Below are 18,494 nucleotides of genomic sequence, written 5' to 3' on the forward strand. Positions count from 1 at the left end.
CTGGGCTGTTTTAGGCCAAGGTCTATCATATTTCTTAGTTTTGTATTTATTTATATTTATACACTATCTAAACTGGATAATTCTATCACGGCAGTAATAACAAACTTTGTAATACTTGTAGTTGTTACTTCCAAGGCTTCATGGTATTCAAACTAGCATTATCTAAACCTTACACACCGAGGTTTATTAACGTACAGGCAATAAATGAGGCATAGCTGGCAACTGCCGAGAGATAGAGCGAGCAAAAGAGCTCTGATCAGTAGAAGGGCTGTTTTCCAGCTTTACTATTGCTGTGGGTGGAGTGGCTGCGTTGTGTGGAGGTTGACTGTTCTTCGAGGCTCAACAGCAGCTGTCTCTTACTCTTGAGTATATCGAAGTAAGTAGGACCAGTGATGGCTGAAGTGTGTTTAACACCGGGTATTGTTTGGGTCCATCAGTTCACTGAATAAAAATTTTAAATAAGGGTTTTGGTGAAAAAGCGGTAACGAGCGTTATATCTCACTTGTGCGTCCTTCTTTCAATCCCCGTCATTGGATAGATCATCTGTCACTTGTGAAACGCATTAAACATCGCGGTTCATGACAAAACAGATCAGCCGTCCGAACGGCTAGTAAGCTGCTAACTGGTGAAATGATAAATAAGTATAATTAGTATAAATAAATACATTCTTACTCAACGACACAGTTTGCCAGAGCTGTGTTGTGTACTTGACCTAGTTCCTCCGCTGTCCGTCCTTGAGTTGATTAACCAAAACAAAGGCTGTTAATTAAACTTGCTGAGATGATCTACATAATAAGATTTGATTACATGTAGATTAGCACCCCCAGTTTATTTCACCCACTGATTATATACCCTAAGGCTAACTTAATTACGGTGTGTTGAACATACCTGTATTTTACTACACGGTGGTGGTTGTGTGTGCAGTACATTGGGTGACCCGTGACTGCCTTGTATTATCAGGTGTTAGTAGCACTAATGATGCGTCACTGGTGTGTTAGGGAAGTGTGTTCATTTAAGGAAGCGGGTCTTGCGAATAGTTTGGGTCACAGCCACATATGCCAGGCCAAAGCTTCAACTATTACCGTTGAACTGAACGATTAATGCTGAACTTGAAGTATTTACTATTGTACGTCTTGTATATTAACAGAAATTTAAGAGATTTTAATTTACAGCAGGTAACTGAATTCAGAGCCGTATTAACAACGGTACTCGAGGAGCCCGGGCCGGGAGCCATTGGTCCTGGGGGGACCTTGAGCTTGCAAATATTTGTGATAATAATAACAGTAGTAGTAATAATAATAATGTAAAATTTGCAGCCCATAACATTGCAGCATATATAGTAAATGTTTGCAGTACTGTATAATTGTATAAGGAAACATTATATTATTTATATTAGTAATAGTACAAATAAATATATATGTTGGTATGTCTCAGTTTGCACTATCTTTTCGTCTAAATATGAATGCTAGTGCACATGTGATGGGCCGAGTTTTCTCCTTTTATAATTTACCATCCAGATATTATTTTCTGTTATTATTCTTCCATTCTTTATTTATAAAAACACTTTACATTCTTATACAAGTAATTCTCTTCTCAGTTATGTATGTTCTTTATATTAAACTTTCATGATGTATATATTTAATAATTTCTATGCTGTGTCGTTAGTTCCACAATGTACATACATGTCTTATCTTTCTTTTCTTGTACTTTCCAAGTCTTTCATTTCTTTCATATATATTATATTTACTCAGTTTCAATGTTCTTATCTTTCTGAAGTATACTCTGTTTTACGTCTATTCTTATACTGTACATGGGTTAGTCTGGGGAACCATGTTATTCTTAGTACAACACTTTTTATACTTACAAAGGGTAGCTGCCACCACCCAGACTTTTCATTATATAACATAACTCATGGAAAGTTTTTGGGTAGTGTGGTAGATGAATAGGCACGTGAGCACTAGCGTAGCTAGGGGGGGCGATCCGCCCCGGGCGGCACTATTGGGGGGCGGCACTTCTGGGTCTGCTCATCACCCATATCTGCAGCTACTGGAGACGTTAATCCATCCCTTTGTATCAGCGTTTTTGCTTTTTCTTTAACTGTTACTTATAAAGTTTAAGTATGTTTGGTGTGTATTTAAAGCATACAATATTTGAGTATGTGAAAGTACAGTAATATTTTAATGGTACACAAACTATTTAATATATATATATATATATATATATATATATATATATATATATATATATATATATATATATATATATATATATATATATATAGAGTGAGTCACTGTGCAATATGTATTTTTTGTGGGGGCACGGCGGCAAACTCAAGGGCCGCCCCGGGCGGCACACACTCTAGCTACGCCACTGCACGTGAGTAAGTATTATTTTCTGGGAACCAATGTTTAGAAGGCGTAGAGTGGTGATACTAGTAGATTACTAACTCAATATTTATTAACACAGTGAGTGGATAAGATGCATCTTAGATTCACTCAGACAAAACAGAACCGCAATTAACTTATTAAGTTATCAAACACTTCAAGAACTTATTACCTCATTAAACACCTCCAAATACTTATTACTTCATTAGACAATTGTGGTAGTATTACCTTGACAAATGAGATTCCGTAACTATTATACACAAGATATCACTGGACCCTCAGGTCTTACTTTAACAAGTAACAAATTACCTCTTCAATTCTTGGTTAGAACATTATACTCTCAGGTTATTCTTTCCTGGTCACTACAGACGAATACATAACACAATGGACAACTCCACAATTATAGTAACATACAATACCTCCTGTTAGTTCGCAAGGAACAACCTGGTACCTTTAACTCTCATTCAGTGGTTCAATACTTAACCTGGGATGACTATATTTCAGCTTGCCATCCCCAAGCATGGATATTAATACGGCTCCATACATATAACCAAGAACAGTAGATAGACCATGATCATACGACGGAGTCAGTGGGCCAAAGTTGTTTACAGGCTCGCTCGCTCGCTCGCTAGCTCGGAGCGCTTGGCCCAAGAAAGGTTGACTCGTGGCGGTGGGCCGTGGCGTCTGCCAAGGAATCTCGCCCTGGGATTCTAATCTCGCCACCTTAAAGACATCCTTCGAGAGACATCGTGCCCATAGGCGGCTCCCGAACTTCAGGAGTGTTGCTAACCCCCACAACAGCGTCTGGAGACGTGGAGGAGAAATCACAGAGGGAGTGATTTTTCCTCGTGCGCTGGCATATATATATATATATATACGGGCCTGAGGACATATTCCTACTAGAAAGACTCATTTTACTAACAATAGGCCCTCTATTCAAAGTAGTCGTTGGACACCTAGCTGTGACCGGCAGTATCACAGATGAGGCTAATTTTCTACATCTATATTTATGATTTAATCAGAGATTGAGTGTGTCAGGAAAGAGGTGAAATGGAGTTATATATGCGTTTGCAACTCTATTGGCCTGACCGCAAACCACATCCCAGGTCAAATGGCCGTTAAGTCATGGAGAATTTTGAGTTTGACAGAACTGTTCAGGAGATTAATGACTTTGTAGTGGATTTCTCCCCTGCAAACGCTGTTTGTCGCTGAGTAGCTGACCCCACCAATTCCCCAGTGTATGCCTCGTGGTCTAGGTCAACCAGCGCCGCCATGCATCATGGAGCGGGGGTCAACTACTAAGCCACGCCAACCCCCGCTATTTAAGACCTGACCTTGTGGTGATCTCTCTTTTTCTACCCACACCAACCAGCCAGCAACACCTCCTCCGCCGCTGCCTGGCGGCCCTCGCTCCTCGCTCCTCCTCCGCCTGCCTGGCGAGCATGGCGACCCACAAGCTGTCCTTCTCTGAGCATCCTCACCAACCAGCTCTCTCTACATCACGCTTGTAACCATGCTGCCTTCCCAGCACCAAGCTGCATTGTACATCCAATACAACATGTATATAGAGAGCACATTGTGAGTTTCCTTTCTCCAACCCATCCTGAGTGTGAACACCAAACAATCTTATACCCCACAAATGGTGACTCCCGGAGATTCGCACTCACACAGGATGGAGGAGAAACTGATCACGCTCCCAGTCTTCAAGCAACATGGAAGACTGGCTTATCTACACAGAAGCAGCTCTCATTGGCTCTACAACTACTGTCTCTACACCGCAGGTTAGACACCCTAGAGCAGCACTGCTTCTCTAAGCAGACACCAGCTCCTCTTCCTGCCCCAAGCACCACGTCCTACCGACCCCAGCACACCCGTCCTGCCTCAGACGCCGACCCTGGCCCAGCAGTAACCCCTGCCGCCCCTGATGCGGTCTCTGTTCCTGAGTGCGGACCCACACACCCCTCTTTTCTCCCTCAGGTACTCCCTGCTAATGTCCTGCACCCTGCTGCTGTCGTGGACCCAGCTGCTGTCACGAGCCCTCATCCGCTTCTGCTGACGCAGCCCCTGCTCCTGACCCAGGCCCACACACCCCAGCAGGCGCATCTGATGACTCTGTACCTGCCATGAGGGAAGCACAACATTCATCGCCTCCACACACCCTTTTTCTCCCTCTCTTCTCCCACAGATAGTGTGTATCTAGACAATTGTATCCAGCGACAGGCTCATCCACGCCATCGCCGTTGTCTCACATGAGGCATGCACCGCCCGTGTGAACCAAACAACCTGAAACCCCACAACTTTCTTAAATAAACAACTGACACTAACTAAACTATAAACATCAGATTCTCTATGTCGGGGCGACAAAATAATATAACTTCAGCAGCAATCAGAAACTCATGGGTATCCCCACGGACGACATAAAATACGCCACTCTAGCTGGCAAACTCAACACTCGCATATTTGACACATCTTACTTGCACTGAGGACAGTTGAAACGCTCAACACCACTCACAATGGATCTTGACTGTTCCAACTGTAAACAGACATATCTAAGTAGACTCAAAACAAGGGTGTTCTCTCTCACATTCAAATTCATTTTATAGAGAGGTAGGTTGCAGTAAGTCAGAGAAAATGGGATAACGGAGGACTGAGGTGTCTTGAAGTGATGATAAAATGGACTCCTCAGATGGAGGACTCCAAATAAAAGCAGAGGTACATGTTTTGTGGGCTATTGAGCGTAATATGAATCATTTGATTTTGGCGTTAACTGACGTGTATGACCGTGGTCGTTACACACACACCCCTCCCCACCCTCTCCCCGGAGCAGAAATACTCCGCGTCAGGTCACTCGTTCAGTCACGTAGTGTTCACGTACAGTCTCGTTCAAGATTCTTCGAACACTGCTGGACACACCTGGCAACTCAAGGCTGTTTGCTTACTATAGTACTTGGTAAAAATTTTGAATGAATGTAAAAGGTTATCGGTGATTGGTTACTAAGTTCCCTGTTGCTTAATTAATGGTTGGGCTTTGTTGTTTCATATTGATATTATATTATACTACGGACTATAGTAAACAAGCGGCTTTGAGTTGCCAACTGTCTCCAGCAGTGTTCGAAGAATCGTGAACGAGACTGTACCTGCTTGGGTGTGTTGTGTGAGAGCTGCTCGGCGTGACACTCACTGATTTATATTTATCATTGGATTTTATGTCTTTACTAAGTTTACTGTACATTAGATGAGTATGATTCTATGCTTTTGAGTTGTGGTATAAAGTGAATTTGGGGAGCTGCAAATATCTACTAGTCTACCTACAGTATGCATGAAATTTGAGAATTTATGATATTTATCATATTCTATTTTGCATTTCAGGCTTTCAGTTTCAGTTATTAAAATAATGAGTGGCAAAGGTTTAAGTGGAGCTGCTAAGCTCAAAGCCAGAAAAGAAAAACAACAACAGTATTCTGCTGAACTTAACAAAAATGAGAAGTTAATTTTTTTTTTAAATATAAACCAAAGTAAAAAAACTTGCCATACGAGTACCCCGTCTGCTGATGCTACACCTACAACTGGCCAACTTGGCTGTAGAACCTCGTCTGCTGATGTTACACCTACAACTGACCAACTAAAGGAAGAGGACTTACCTTGCTGTAGTACCTCGTCTGCTGAAGTGCTGATGTTACACCTACAACTGACCAACTAAACGAAGAGGACCTGGCTGTAGTACCTCGCCTGCTATACATACAACTGACCAATCAAAGAAGTGATGAAATTAAACGGCATGATATTCATTACATTGAAACTGATCCTGGGAAATGGAGAAGACCAATATCACAGGAACTTTAAATTTACTGGTCAAAGGCTGGGCCAGATACTTGTTAGCATCATGACTCTGAGTTAAAGGAACATTAAGAACGCATGGTTCAGGTGAGCGTCAGAAACGCCGTTTCCTCTAGAAGTCTGCATTCTTCAGAACGTTGAGTAATGGCGAATCAGTAAAGAGAGAATGGTTACTCTTCTCTAAATTACAAAGTAATCTCTACTGTTTCACATGTTTGCTTTTCTCTAGTACATCTACAATTTCACCAATTGTGCATGGTTTCAATGACTGGGCACACAGCAAATTGAAGCTCACCTCCCCCTTTCCGTTCATTGCCCTGTAGGTATGACACTGTTCAATAGACACTCGGGGAGATGTCACAAAAGTGTTGTATGCATAGCTAACTCGGCACTCCAAAGTTCGTCAGGAGGAGGCATCATTCTGCTCAGAAGTCCTCCATGTTGGGTAGGCCAGACAACCATCACCTCCACTGGCGCAGGATTTCGAAGCTCAATTCTTCTTCCCACCTCATGGACAGTTGAAAATCATTTTGGAAGATGCATTTTGTCTTCAGGACAAAGAGGCACATGAAGCCTTAAGGGTCATAGACGAATTTTACAATGATAAGGAGTCCCCTCTTAGTTTCTGGGTGTGGTGTTGTGTTGGTGGGAATGTAATTCACATTAATATTTCACACACTTGAACAGGCTTGTAAGGCGGCGCTGGTTGACCTAGACCACGAGGCATACACTGGGGAATTCGCGGGGTCGGCTACTCAGCGACAAACAGCGTTTGTAGGGGAGGTATCCACTACAGTACCTCCCTGTTTGGTAGCTGCCTACTACCGCTTGTCAGCTGTTGGACTCCCTTGCATGCGAACATCAAGTGCAGGGGAGGCATGGGATGCCCGCTCATCAAGCCCTAAAAAGCAGGAGCAATGCCTCCCTCTCTCTCTCTGGGACAAATGTGCGCCACACAGACATAATGGAGAGCAGAAGGATTGGGGTATGTGAGTGAGCGGTGATAACAAACAAACATAAAACCAAATTTCCATGAATATCATTGTCAAAGATGTGATATTTCTACTTTGGTATTCCTTTCATCTTTTGCATGTAACATTTTGTTGTTATTGTTGCAGCATGGGCGTGGAGGTGTGGTTATTGTTGGTGGTGGGCGTATTGATGGCGTTGGCATACTCCCGATGGCGCCACAGCTACTGGTCATCCCGTGGGGTGCCCACTCCGCCCATCATTCCCTTTCTTGGTCATATACATGCCTTGTTTTTAAAGGGTTTGAAACCATTGCTCTATGAAAATGAGGTGAGTTTTTACAGTTTACTCGTATATTGAATAAACCATATTTTGGTGTCCTTAGAAATGTAGCAATTTGTGGAATTTAAATGCTTACTAATTGTAAATTGAGTTGTGCCAACATGTCATCAGTGTGATGAAATGATCCACTTAGATACTACCAGCACCTGATGAAAGTTCAAAACTTGTAACAATTACTAAGGATGTCAAAAGTGAATGGAACTGAGTGTAGTAGCCAGATAAACAAGTGGAATTAGAAAATATAGAGGTATTTAACAATGAGGTTAACCCTCATTAGTATTTAATAAGGAGTAAAGGTTCAAGGCAGGTTATTAATATTATTGCTGCCATTTCCACACTAGATGACTTACAGATTATCCCAGGACATCAGTAGCTATTTTTAATGACACACAGTAGCAGTACAGTATCTGTAATTTTGCAGTACAGTATGTTGAAAAGGTTAATTGTCATTTCTTTGGTTTTGCCCCAGGTATACAGCAAATATGGTGGATCAACTTTCTGCGGAAAGTATGAAATGTTCCGACCAATTCTGGTGGTAGGTGATCTAGAGCTGATGAAGCACATCACTGTCAAAGACTTTGATTACTTCACTGATCGTCGAAACTTCACACTGACAAATGAGGGAGATGATGTCATGAACGATATGATTACAAACAAGACAGGTAATGAGTGGAAGACCTTGCGTTCCATCATGACTCCCACCTTCACTTCTGGCAAGATGCGAGGGATGTACCCACTGGTCTGTGACAAGGCTGATGACCTTGTCTCTTTCTCACTTAAAGAGGCAGCTAACAATCCTCATATTGATATGAAACACAACTTTGGACGGTTCACAATGGACACAATTGCCTCTTGTGCTTTTGGCATTGAATGTAATTCTTTTGAAAATGAGAATTCTGAGTTTCCAAAGGCAGCAGCATCTTTCTTTCAATTAACTTGGAAGAGAAAATTAAGTATTATATTCCTCATTACGCTTCCAAAGGTTTTCAAGTTTTTTAAATTACGTTTTAATCCTCCCTCGTTAGATTTCTTTGCGGAGGTAGTTAAAGAAACCATAGCAGCGAGAGAGAAAGGAGCAAAACGTGGAGATTTCCTGGACCTACTGATGGAGGCTGGTAAGGACAACCCTGAGAAGAAACAAGGTATGCTTTTGTGTTACTTTTCTGGGTGTACTTTTTGGTGTAAAATTCATTAAGATGGAAATTATTGAAACCTCAGTAGTATTTTCTCAAGTCTCAATATAATTTGTGTTCTATTTAGGGCCTCACATTATTTTACTTAAGAGTGACCATCATGTAAAACTGCCCTAGGAATCCTCAAATCTATCTTATGGTAGACCCTGCTGTCATATGACATCACGAAAATTGTGACCAAGTCCCAGGTTGCTGATCTGACTTTCTGCCTCATTTACACACAATTGCAGGGTCTCGATTGTTTCTCTTAACATTGACAACACAACATACATACAGGTTGACAACCCTTTATCCGAAATTCCGAAAACCGAAAAGCTCTATGAACCGAAAGTTTTTTGTGGGGCTTTTTTTTTTTTAAACAGGGATTATAAGCCCACCCAGGCACAGATCACTGACCCACATCGGGGCCTGGGGGAATGTAATGGTAATAATAATTATAATAATAATAATTATTCATAGTAAATAAAAATTTTAATAAAAATACACCAAAATAAGATAAAAATGATTACAATAATAATAATAATAATAATAATAATAATAATAATAATAATAATAAAATTAATAAAAATAATACTGTAATAATAAAATAATAATACAGTAAAGAAATACAAGAATGAAAAAAAGATCAAAAGTGAGAAACACGACTAGACCTATGAATTATTATTATTATAGTTGTTATTATATTTTCGACCCCCAAGACCCAATGTGGGTCAGTGATCTATGCCCGGGTGGGCTAATACACATAAAAAAAAAAACCCTAACCATTCTGAAAACTGAAAAATTCCGAAAACCAAAATGCCTCTGGCCCCAAGGATTTCCGATAAAGGATTGTCAACCTGTATATTGTTTCTCACTCTTGATCTTTCTTTGGTTTATTTCTTTATGGTTCTTTATTATTATTATTGCAGTGTTATTATTATTATTATTATTATTATTATTATTATTATTATTATTATTATTATTATTAATATTAATATTATTATTATTATTATTAATATTATTATTATTATTATTATTATTATTATTAATATCATTATTAATATTAATATTATTATTATTATTATTATTATTATTATTATTATTATTATTATTATTATTATTATTATTATTGCCCCCCAGTTCCCGATGTGGGTCAGTGACTTGTGCCCGGGTGGGCTAATCCCTATAAAAAACACACAAGTGGGCAGTTGTGGTGGATATAAGAATGAAGGAAACTACAGCAGACATTGACCCATACTTGGCAGCCTTGTTCACAACCACTTATCATGCATATATCTGTCCAACCTATATTTGAAGCTTCTTAATGAGTTCGAGTTAATGACAAATTTGGTACAGTATTTCTTCTACCCAACGACAGCTCTATTTCTAAACCAGTGTTTATCTATTTTCCCCTAAATCTAAATTTGTCTAATTTAAAACCATTGCTACAGGTTTGCTTCTGGTTTGATAGTTTAAGTACCTTTGTTATATCATAATTATTTAACGATGAATTCCAGTTATACACTTTCATCACTCAACATGTCTTACAAGAATACAAATTCAGGTTTTCTGTTTCTATAATCAAGATCTCTAATGCCCGAGATTAGCCTTGTCATCCTCCTCTAAATACATTTTAGGGAATAAATATCCAGGGATGGGAGATTTTTTCTGGCTTTGAGATATGAAATACAGTCGGCCCTTAACATACGCGGGAGTTGAATGGCGCGCGATTTGAATGTACTTCAATTACTTCAATGTACAGAATATTCCTCCGGCGGGGCAATCCGCGTACAGTGATTTCTGCTATAACGCGTGTTTTGATAACGCGAATTTGCTCTAACGCGATTTATGAATTAGGAACGATATTTGTATAACGCGAACTCTTGTTTGCTATAACGCAATTTTTGCTTACTATTTCTTCAATTTTGTGGTACAGTGGGGTATGCTATAACGAATCTAATTGGTTCTAGAACCTTGTTCGTTATAGCATTCGTTCGTTATAGGATTAATCCGTTCTAGGCCCCCAAATACAACCACTTAACACTGAAAAATATAATATAAAATTGAAAAAATTGTAAAAAAGTGCATAAAGATGCATCTAAACCCCTGAAATAAAGAATATCATTAATATTTGTAATAAAAAAACAATAAATTAGAAAAAAAAAATTAAATAATGTTCGTTGTAGGAGTTTCGTTCGTTATAGCATTCTCAATTTTATAGGTGAAACCGTTCGTTATAGGAATATTCGTAGTAGAATCCGTTCGTTATAGCATACCCCACTGTATTAACTGTGAATATAGTAAAGAAGAATATCAACAAGAAGCGTTCTGGTGATAGAATTCCTGGTGATGATCGTAAAAGAAAGGATATAACACTTGAAGAGAAGCTCGATTTTATCAACCTCAAAATCACCCTTCTCCCCCATCAAGTAAAGTGTTATATTTACTGTATGATTTCATTATTAGATATGAATGTAACATTTATTTAGACTGTGCTATCCTTTGTGTTAGGCTAACTACTAAATTTTTTCGATTTCGAGTAATCTGCACCTAACCTTATTTTCTCCATAAGCCCTGTTATTTCTATTACGCGATTTTCTATAACACGATATTTTACAAGAACACAATTATCGCGTTATAGCAGAACTACCTGTATTTGCGAATTCGTGAATGCTATACCCGCGTATGTGAAGGGCTGACTGTAATGCATCATTCTGGAAAATTCCGGGGATGGAGGATTTCTTCCCTAGTTTGAGAAATGATGAAATGCGCAATTTCTGAAACTTTAAAAAAAAATTTCACAGTAGCTAAAAAAATCCAGAAAATTCTGAGGATGGAAGATTTTTTTCAGCTTTGATAGTAGGCAGCTACCAAATAGGGAGGTACTACTGCCTGGGAAGATATTGGAAGCATAATGTATTGTCTAATGGTAGACCCTGCTGCTATATGGCATCACAAAAATTGTGACCAAGTCCCAGGTTGCTGATCTGACTTTCTGCCTCATTTACTCACAATCGCAGGGTCTCAATTGTTTTTCTTACTTTAACAACACAACATACATACATATATTGTTTCTCACTCTTGATTTTTTTTCCTTTTTTGTATTTCTTTATTACAGTATTACCATTATTACATTTTCGCCCCCAGGCCCTGATGTGGGTCACTTACGTTAGGATAATTTATGTATGTCAGTTTCAACGCATATGTTTATCATTAATGTATATAATATATAAATACAGTGGTCCCTCGGTTAACGAGCACAATTCGTTCAAGAAGGTTGCTCGTTAACCAAAAAACTAGTTAACCGAAACCATTGTTTCAGTGGGTTTTTGGGTAATTGGTTCCAGCTCGCCGAAAATTGCCTAAATTCAACAAAAAAGGTAGAAAATCAACACTGCACTGCACTGCATTATATATTGTCAATATGTAAAATAAATTTCAAAATTACAATAATTTGCTTGCAAACACAGAAAAAAAAGCGTTTAGTTGAAGAGTCTCAAGCAAGATGTTACCTCCACTGAAAAGACACAAAGACTGACGCCTGTATGGTGTGTTGAGAGGCTGGATGGCATGCATAAAACTAGTCTCATTACCTTGAATTATGTTCAATAATTGTTAAAATGACTAAAAAAATTTAATATTAAACTTTTAAAATTATTGAATAGTATAAACTTTTTGATATTTGCTAAAATGGTAAGGAATTTAAGCCCTAGAAACGATTACTGTGTTGGCGGACTAATACTACAGCTGGTGGACCGCCAAATACAAGCGAAAACATGTTCAGGTCGGTTCGTAAGAAACTCGTTAATCGAGGGATTGCTCGTTAACCGAAGTTAAGAATCGTATGGAAGGTAACTCGTTAACCGAAATTTCGTTAACCGAGGCTCTCGTTAACCGAGGGACCACTGTAGTTATGATGCAAGTTCTCTGCCTTGTGGTATGCCACTAGTGATGTTACCCCAGTCAGATTTATTGTCATTAAAGCTGAATCTTTGTTTTTAGAATATTCCCTGAAATACCATGAGCCTTCACACTATTGGAGTCTTTCATTAGGGACCCCGTCAAAGGCTAATACTAATAGATTTGCCAGTTGTCAGACATGAAAGCCATCTAGTAAAGCCATGTTGAGTCGTTAATCAATTTGTGTTTCTCGAGGTGATTTAAATTGAGTTTGTAACTATTGCTTCTGATAATTTACAATTGGTGTTAAACTGATTAGACAGTAGTTAGAGTATAGTGATCTGAAGATCCCTTTTTGAAAATCACAATCACATTCCCTGTTCTCCATGATTCTGGTCCAATGCCCGATTTTAATATATTAAACAAGTTTGCCAAAGGCATATGAAATTCTTCCTTACATTCCTTTGATTCTCTGACAAATATATCACTGAGAACTGGCATCTTATTAGGTCTAGTTTATCTATTTACTAATTTTATTTCTAGTTACTATTAATTTGCTTAATATATTTTCTTCATTATGTCTATAGATAGTATCTTATTTAAGTTTTTGGTTGTGAAAACTGATGAAAAATATCCAGTCTGAATATTATTAATTTCCCTCTCATTATGAGTTAAGTGACCTGAATTTGATTGTACTGGTCCAATCTTGTCACATAATGAGCATAACAGAATCCAAATTAAATTATTTAAAAATTTTCCAGTCTACCATATAATCAAGATATGTTCTGAGTTACACTTTTTTTAAATATTGTCATTAATGTCTGGTAGTCCCATGGCCTAATAGATCCCGTCATACAGAATTCCAACCTGATCTACTTTAACTGGTAGGATTGGAGTTGTTCTACTGGTCTCCAGCATTATTTTAGTAAAAAAAAGTTCCCAAGTAGGATTAGGGCTCAGTTCTCAAGTTCCCAGTCTTAACTGGTCCTAATCCTGATGGCTAGTTTCAGGTAGAGCCTATTAAGACTGGCCATTTGATCTGCACCTGAGAGAGTAGAGCATTAGGTGTAAACTGTTCAGGAAATACTTTTACTCTTTTTCAGTGCTCAATTACAAAAGCATACTGGCCCAAAGTATACTGTTCTTGATTGCTGGCTATGACACTACCGCCTCTACCCTGGCCTTCGCCTCCTTCTTTCTGGCCAAGAACTCAACCCATCAACAGCACCTCCGCAAGGAGTTACAGGGGATAGTTAAGGAACATGGTGACTTAACATACCAAGGCATCATGGAGGCCAAGTTTCTCGATGCCTGTCTTTTGGGTAAGACATATATTGCTAAAGGTCCATCCACTTGTTTGGTCACAATCAAGGGTATGGACACTTGTTCTAGCAACACATTGTGGTCATTCAAAATGATAATTATATAATTGAGATTAAGTTGCAATTTATTATGTTTGTGCTAATTTGCAGGTACTTAGCGAATGTTTAATTACTGTCCAGTACTGTATAATATTTTCAGAAACTCTTCGACTGTACCCACCAGCACCAATGCTAGAGCGACAGTGCACCAAGGACTACCAGTAAGTACTGTATATTATTCATCAGGTGTAAGTTTATAATATAGTACAGCACTGTATGCCATTTGCCTCTGTCTACCCAGCAGTGATTGGGTCCCTGGATGTTGATTGATTGGCAGATTGTGTTTTGGAGTAATTAAATGGCCAACTGAGTTATACACCTTGTTAACTTGGATATATGCTTATAGCAATATTGACAACTTCTACACTTTAAGGATATTTATGTCTAGGTAGTCTTAGGGCCAGTTAGCTTCCAAGATGATACAGTATTGTTAATACTCTGTTCATCAAAGAAGACTGGTCCAATGCCAGCCACTGTGGAAAAGTTAAAGGAAATGATATGCGAGGCTGTTAAAAAAATGTCAGTATATGTTACAAAATGGATCCAAATGCTAATGGGTACATTAGGGTGTTGGTGTTACAGCAATACCATGCTTAACTGTCACTATTGGATCCTGGGCTTGATCCCTGGGACAAGTGTGAGACCCACCAAACATCGCAAGTTTTCTTTGGGTAATCCAGATTCCCCCTAACACTGGACAGTGTAGGTTGTAACAGAGAACAGATTGTTGTCACAAGAAAGGTTGCGATGAGGACTGAAGACTGAGGTCCATTTAGCTGCAACACAAATGCTGTAGTAGAGTAATACAGGTAGTTCTGCTATAACGCGATAATTGTGTTCTTGTAAAATATCGTGTTATAGAAAATCGCGTAATAGAAATAACAGGGCTTATGGAGAAAATAGGGTTAGGTGCAGATTACTCGAAATCGAAAAAATTTAGTAGTTAGCCTAACACAAAGGATAGCACAGTCTAAATAAATGTTACATTCATATCTAATAATGAAATCATACAGTAAATTTAACACTTTACCTTGAAAAAATATGAATGTAACTTGATGGGGGAGAAGGGTGATTTTGAGGTTGATAACATCAAGCTTCTCTTCAAGTGTTATATCCTTTCTTTTACGATAATCACCGGGAATTCTATCATCAGAATGCTTTTTGGAGATATTCTTCTTTACCATATTCACAGTTAATACCACAAAATTGGAGAAATAGTAAGCAAAAATCGCGTTATAGCAAACAAGCGATCGCGTTATACAAATATTGTTCCGAATTCATAAATCGCGTTAGAGCAAATTCGCGTTATCAAAACACGCGTTATAGCAGAACTCACTGTACAGTGGTCCCTCGGTTAACGAGCACAATCCGTTCCAGCAAGTTGCTCGTAACCGAAAAACTCGTTAACCGAAGCCATTGTTTCAATGGGTTTTTAGGTAATTGGTTCCAGCTCACCGAAAATTGCCTAAATTCAACAAAAAAGGTAGAAAATTACATTTACTTTGAGGTGTGTATGTAGATGACTCCTGGATGATGATGGGAAGTAGAATGGGGGTGGAGGAGAAGGGAGAAGAGAAGGCATTGGGGTGGAAGAGAAGTCACCCCATGGTGCCATTTCACCCAAGAAATTTTAGTTCTCTTGGTGTAATTCAAGATTATTTTCTTTAAATCAACACTGCACTGCATTATATATTGTCAATATGTAAAATAAATTTCAAAATGACCAATAATTTGCTTGGAAACACAGAAAAAAGCGTTTAGTTGAAGAGAGTCTCAAGCAAGATGTTACCTCCACTGAAAAGACAGAGAGACTGGCGCCTGTTTGGTGTGTTGCCAGGCTGGATGGCACACATGAAACTGGTTTCCTTACCTTGAATTATGTTCAATAATTGATAAAATGACTAAAAAATTTAATATTAAACTTAAAATTATTGAATAGTATAAACTTCTTGATATTTACTAAAATAGTAAGGAATTTAAGCCCTAAAACCGATTACTGTATTGGCGGACTAATACAACAGCTGGTGAACCGCCAAATGCAAGCGAAAACATGTTGAGGTCGGCTCGTAAAAACTCGTTAATTGAGGGATTGCTCATTAACCGAAGTTAAGAATCTTATGGAAGGTAACTCGTTAACCGAAATCTCGTGAACCGAGGCGCTCGTTAACCGAGGGATCACTGTACAGTGGGGTATGCTATAATGAATCTAATTGGTTCTAGAACCTCGTTCGTTATTGGATTAATCCGTTCCAGGCCCCCAAATACAACCACTTAAAACTGAAAAGTTTCTGTGGAAATTGTAAAAAATACGGTGCTTTATCTTACCTTAGCGTTGTTAGCATGCAGGACAGGAGGCAGAGGAGGAGGGGGGAGGAGAGAATTATGGAGAAGAGGTGGAAGGAGAGGAGTCACCCTTCCTAGCCCTCTTTGGTGACTGTCTTACAGGCACTTTGTCTGTTTCTTTATAATTTCTTTCTTAGTTTCAAGGGTTATTAGCTTTCTCACTCGCTTTTGACGATTCATTGTTACAATTGTACACTTGTATAACAAAATAGTTATAAAAATAACACGAATTTCCACATCAAAAGACGAAATTTCAACAAGTTCAGTGGTGCACTGACTACACAATGAACCAATATGGCACCTGACGCTCTTGCTGTGAGCCGCGGTACAACAATATTCATGCGCCAGACGAAATAGTCCCGTATTCATCCGCGTTCGTTGTAGGAGTTGCGTTCGTTATAGCATTCTCAATTTTATAGGTAAAACCATTCGTTATAGGAATACAGGTAGTTCTGCTATAACGCGATAATTGTGTTCTTGTAAAATATCGTGTTATAGAAAATCGCGTAATAGAAATAACAGGGCTTATGGAGAAAATAGGGTTAGGTGCAGATTACTCGAAATCGAAAAAATTTAGTAGTTAGCCATACACAAAGGATAGCACAGTCTAAATAAATGTTATATTCATATCTAATAATGAAATCATACAGTAAATATAACACTTTACTTGATGGGGGAGAAGGGTGATTTTGAGGTTGATAAAATCGAGCTTCTCTTCAAGTGTTATATCCTTTCTTTTACGATCATCACCGGGAATTCTATCACCAGAACGCTTCTTGTTGATATTCTTCTTTACTATATTCACAGTTAATACCACAAAATTGGAGAAATAGTAAGAGAAAATCGCGTTATAGCAAACAAGCGTTCGCGTTATACAAATATCGGTCCTAATTCATAAATCGCGTTAGAGCAAATTCGCGTTATCAAAACACGCGTTATAGCAGAACTCACTGTTTTCGTAGTAGAATCCGTTCGTTATAGCATACCCCACTGTACTTGTTTCTAGATAATTTTCCTGATTTAATACAATTTTAGGAAATTTTTAACAGGTAACATAAGCAAGAAATATTGAGGTAGTATCTATGGATCAAAATGAGAACCTGAGTGTGTATTTTGACAATGAACTGAAGTTCTCGGATCATTTTGAGAAAAAGATAAATCAAGCAAATAAATTTGGTCAAATAGCGGTATAACTGGCATTTACATACCTAGACAGTCAGTCCCTCATAATGCCCTTTAAAAGTCAGTTGATTGAAAACATCCAAAGGAGGGCCACCAGGCTGGTACCTGCACTAGTTACCCAGAGAGATTAGAACTCCTGCAACTGTCTAGTTTATACTATAAGCAGGCAAGGGGTGACCTATTTAAAGTCTATAGGCACCTCAGAGGGTATAATAATACTCAGTTGAATGTCCATTCCTGGAGCTGGTGGATGCCCACCTCACTAGTGGTCACAGTTAAAGACTGAAGAAGCCCGAGTGCTAGCACTTTCAAGACCAGACTTGACCAAAACTGGTGCAGATACACACACATTCTGGAGCCAGTACATGTCAACAGTGTGTAACAGAGACGTGATCGACCATCAGTGGCTAACAAACCAATCAGTGGTGATGAGGATAAAGTACTGTATAAAAATTAGAGGTTGAAATTTGTTAGAGTTTGTTGTTGCATATTTTTTAGGAACTTCATTTACAAAACGTGTCTTAAAACAGATGCTACAGTGATCCCTCGGTTAACGAGTTACCTTCCATAAGATTCTTAACTTCGGTTAACGAGCAATCCCTCAATTAACAAGTTTTTACGAGCCGACCTCAACATGTTTTCGCTTGCATTTGGCGGTCCACCAGCTGTAGTATTAGTCCGCCAATACAGTAATCAGTTTTAGGGCTTAAATTCCTTACTATTTTAGTAAATATCAAGAAGTTTATACTATTCAATAATTTTAAAAGTTTATTAAATTTTTTAGTCATTTTAACAATTATTGAACATAATTCAAGGTAAGGAAACTAGTTTCATGTGCACCATCCAGCCTGGCAACACACCAAACAGGCGCCAGTCTCTCTGTCTTTTCAGTGGAGGTAACATCTTGCTTGAGACTCTCTTCAACTAAACGCTTTTTTCTGTGT

The 18,494-nt window shown here is 38.6% G+C and overlaps 1 protein-coding gene across 2 annotated transcripts in view; it reads left to right on the forward strand.

Moving 5' to 3' along the window:
• Positions 1–223: 223 nt before the first annotated feature.
• The window catches only part of LOC121853415 (cytochrome P450 9e2-like), a 28,886-nt gene continuing 10,615 nt past the window's right edge, over positions 224–18,494 (forward strand). The window contains exons 1-5 of one of the 2 annotated variants that reach the window (XM_042347509.1): positions 224–376; positions 7,340–7,520; positions 8,002–8,674; positions 13,708–13,926; positions 14,126–14,186. In XM_042347509.1, the coding sequence (XP_042203443.1) occupies positions 7,341–7,520; positions 8,002–8,674; positions 13,708–13,926; positions 14,126–14,186 (1,133 nt within the window). In that variant the 5' untranslated portion in view covers positions 224–376; position 7,340. Of the gene's footprint in view, positions 377–7,007; positions 7,207–7,339; positions 7,521–8,001; positions 8,675–13,707; positions 13,927–14,125; positions 14,187–18,494 lie in introns of those variants that run through there. The other variant, XM_042347510.1, reaches the window with a different exon arrangement.

This window comes from Homarus americanus, unplaced genomic scaffold (genome assembly GCF_018991925.1).
Source record: "Homarus americanus isolate GMGI-L3 unplaced genomic scaffold, GMGI_Hamer_2.0 scaffold4896, whole genome shotgun sequence".
Lineage (NCBI taxonomy): Eukaryota > Metazoa > Arthropoda > Malacostraca > Decapoda > Nephropidae > Homarus > Homarus americanus.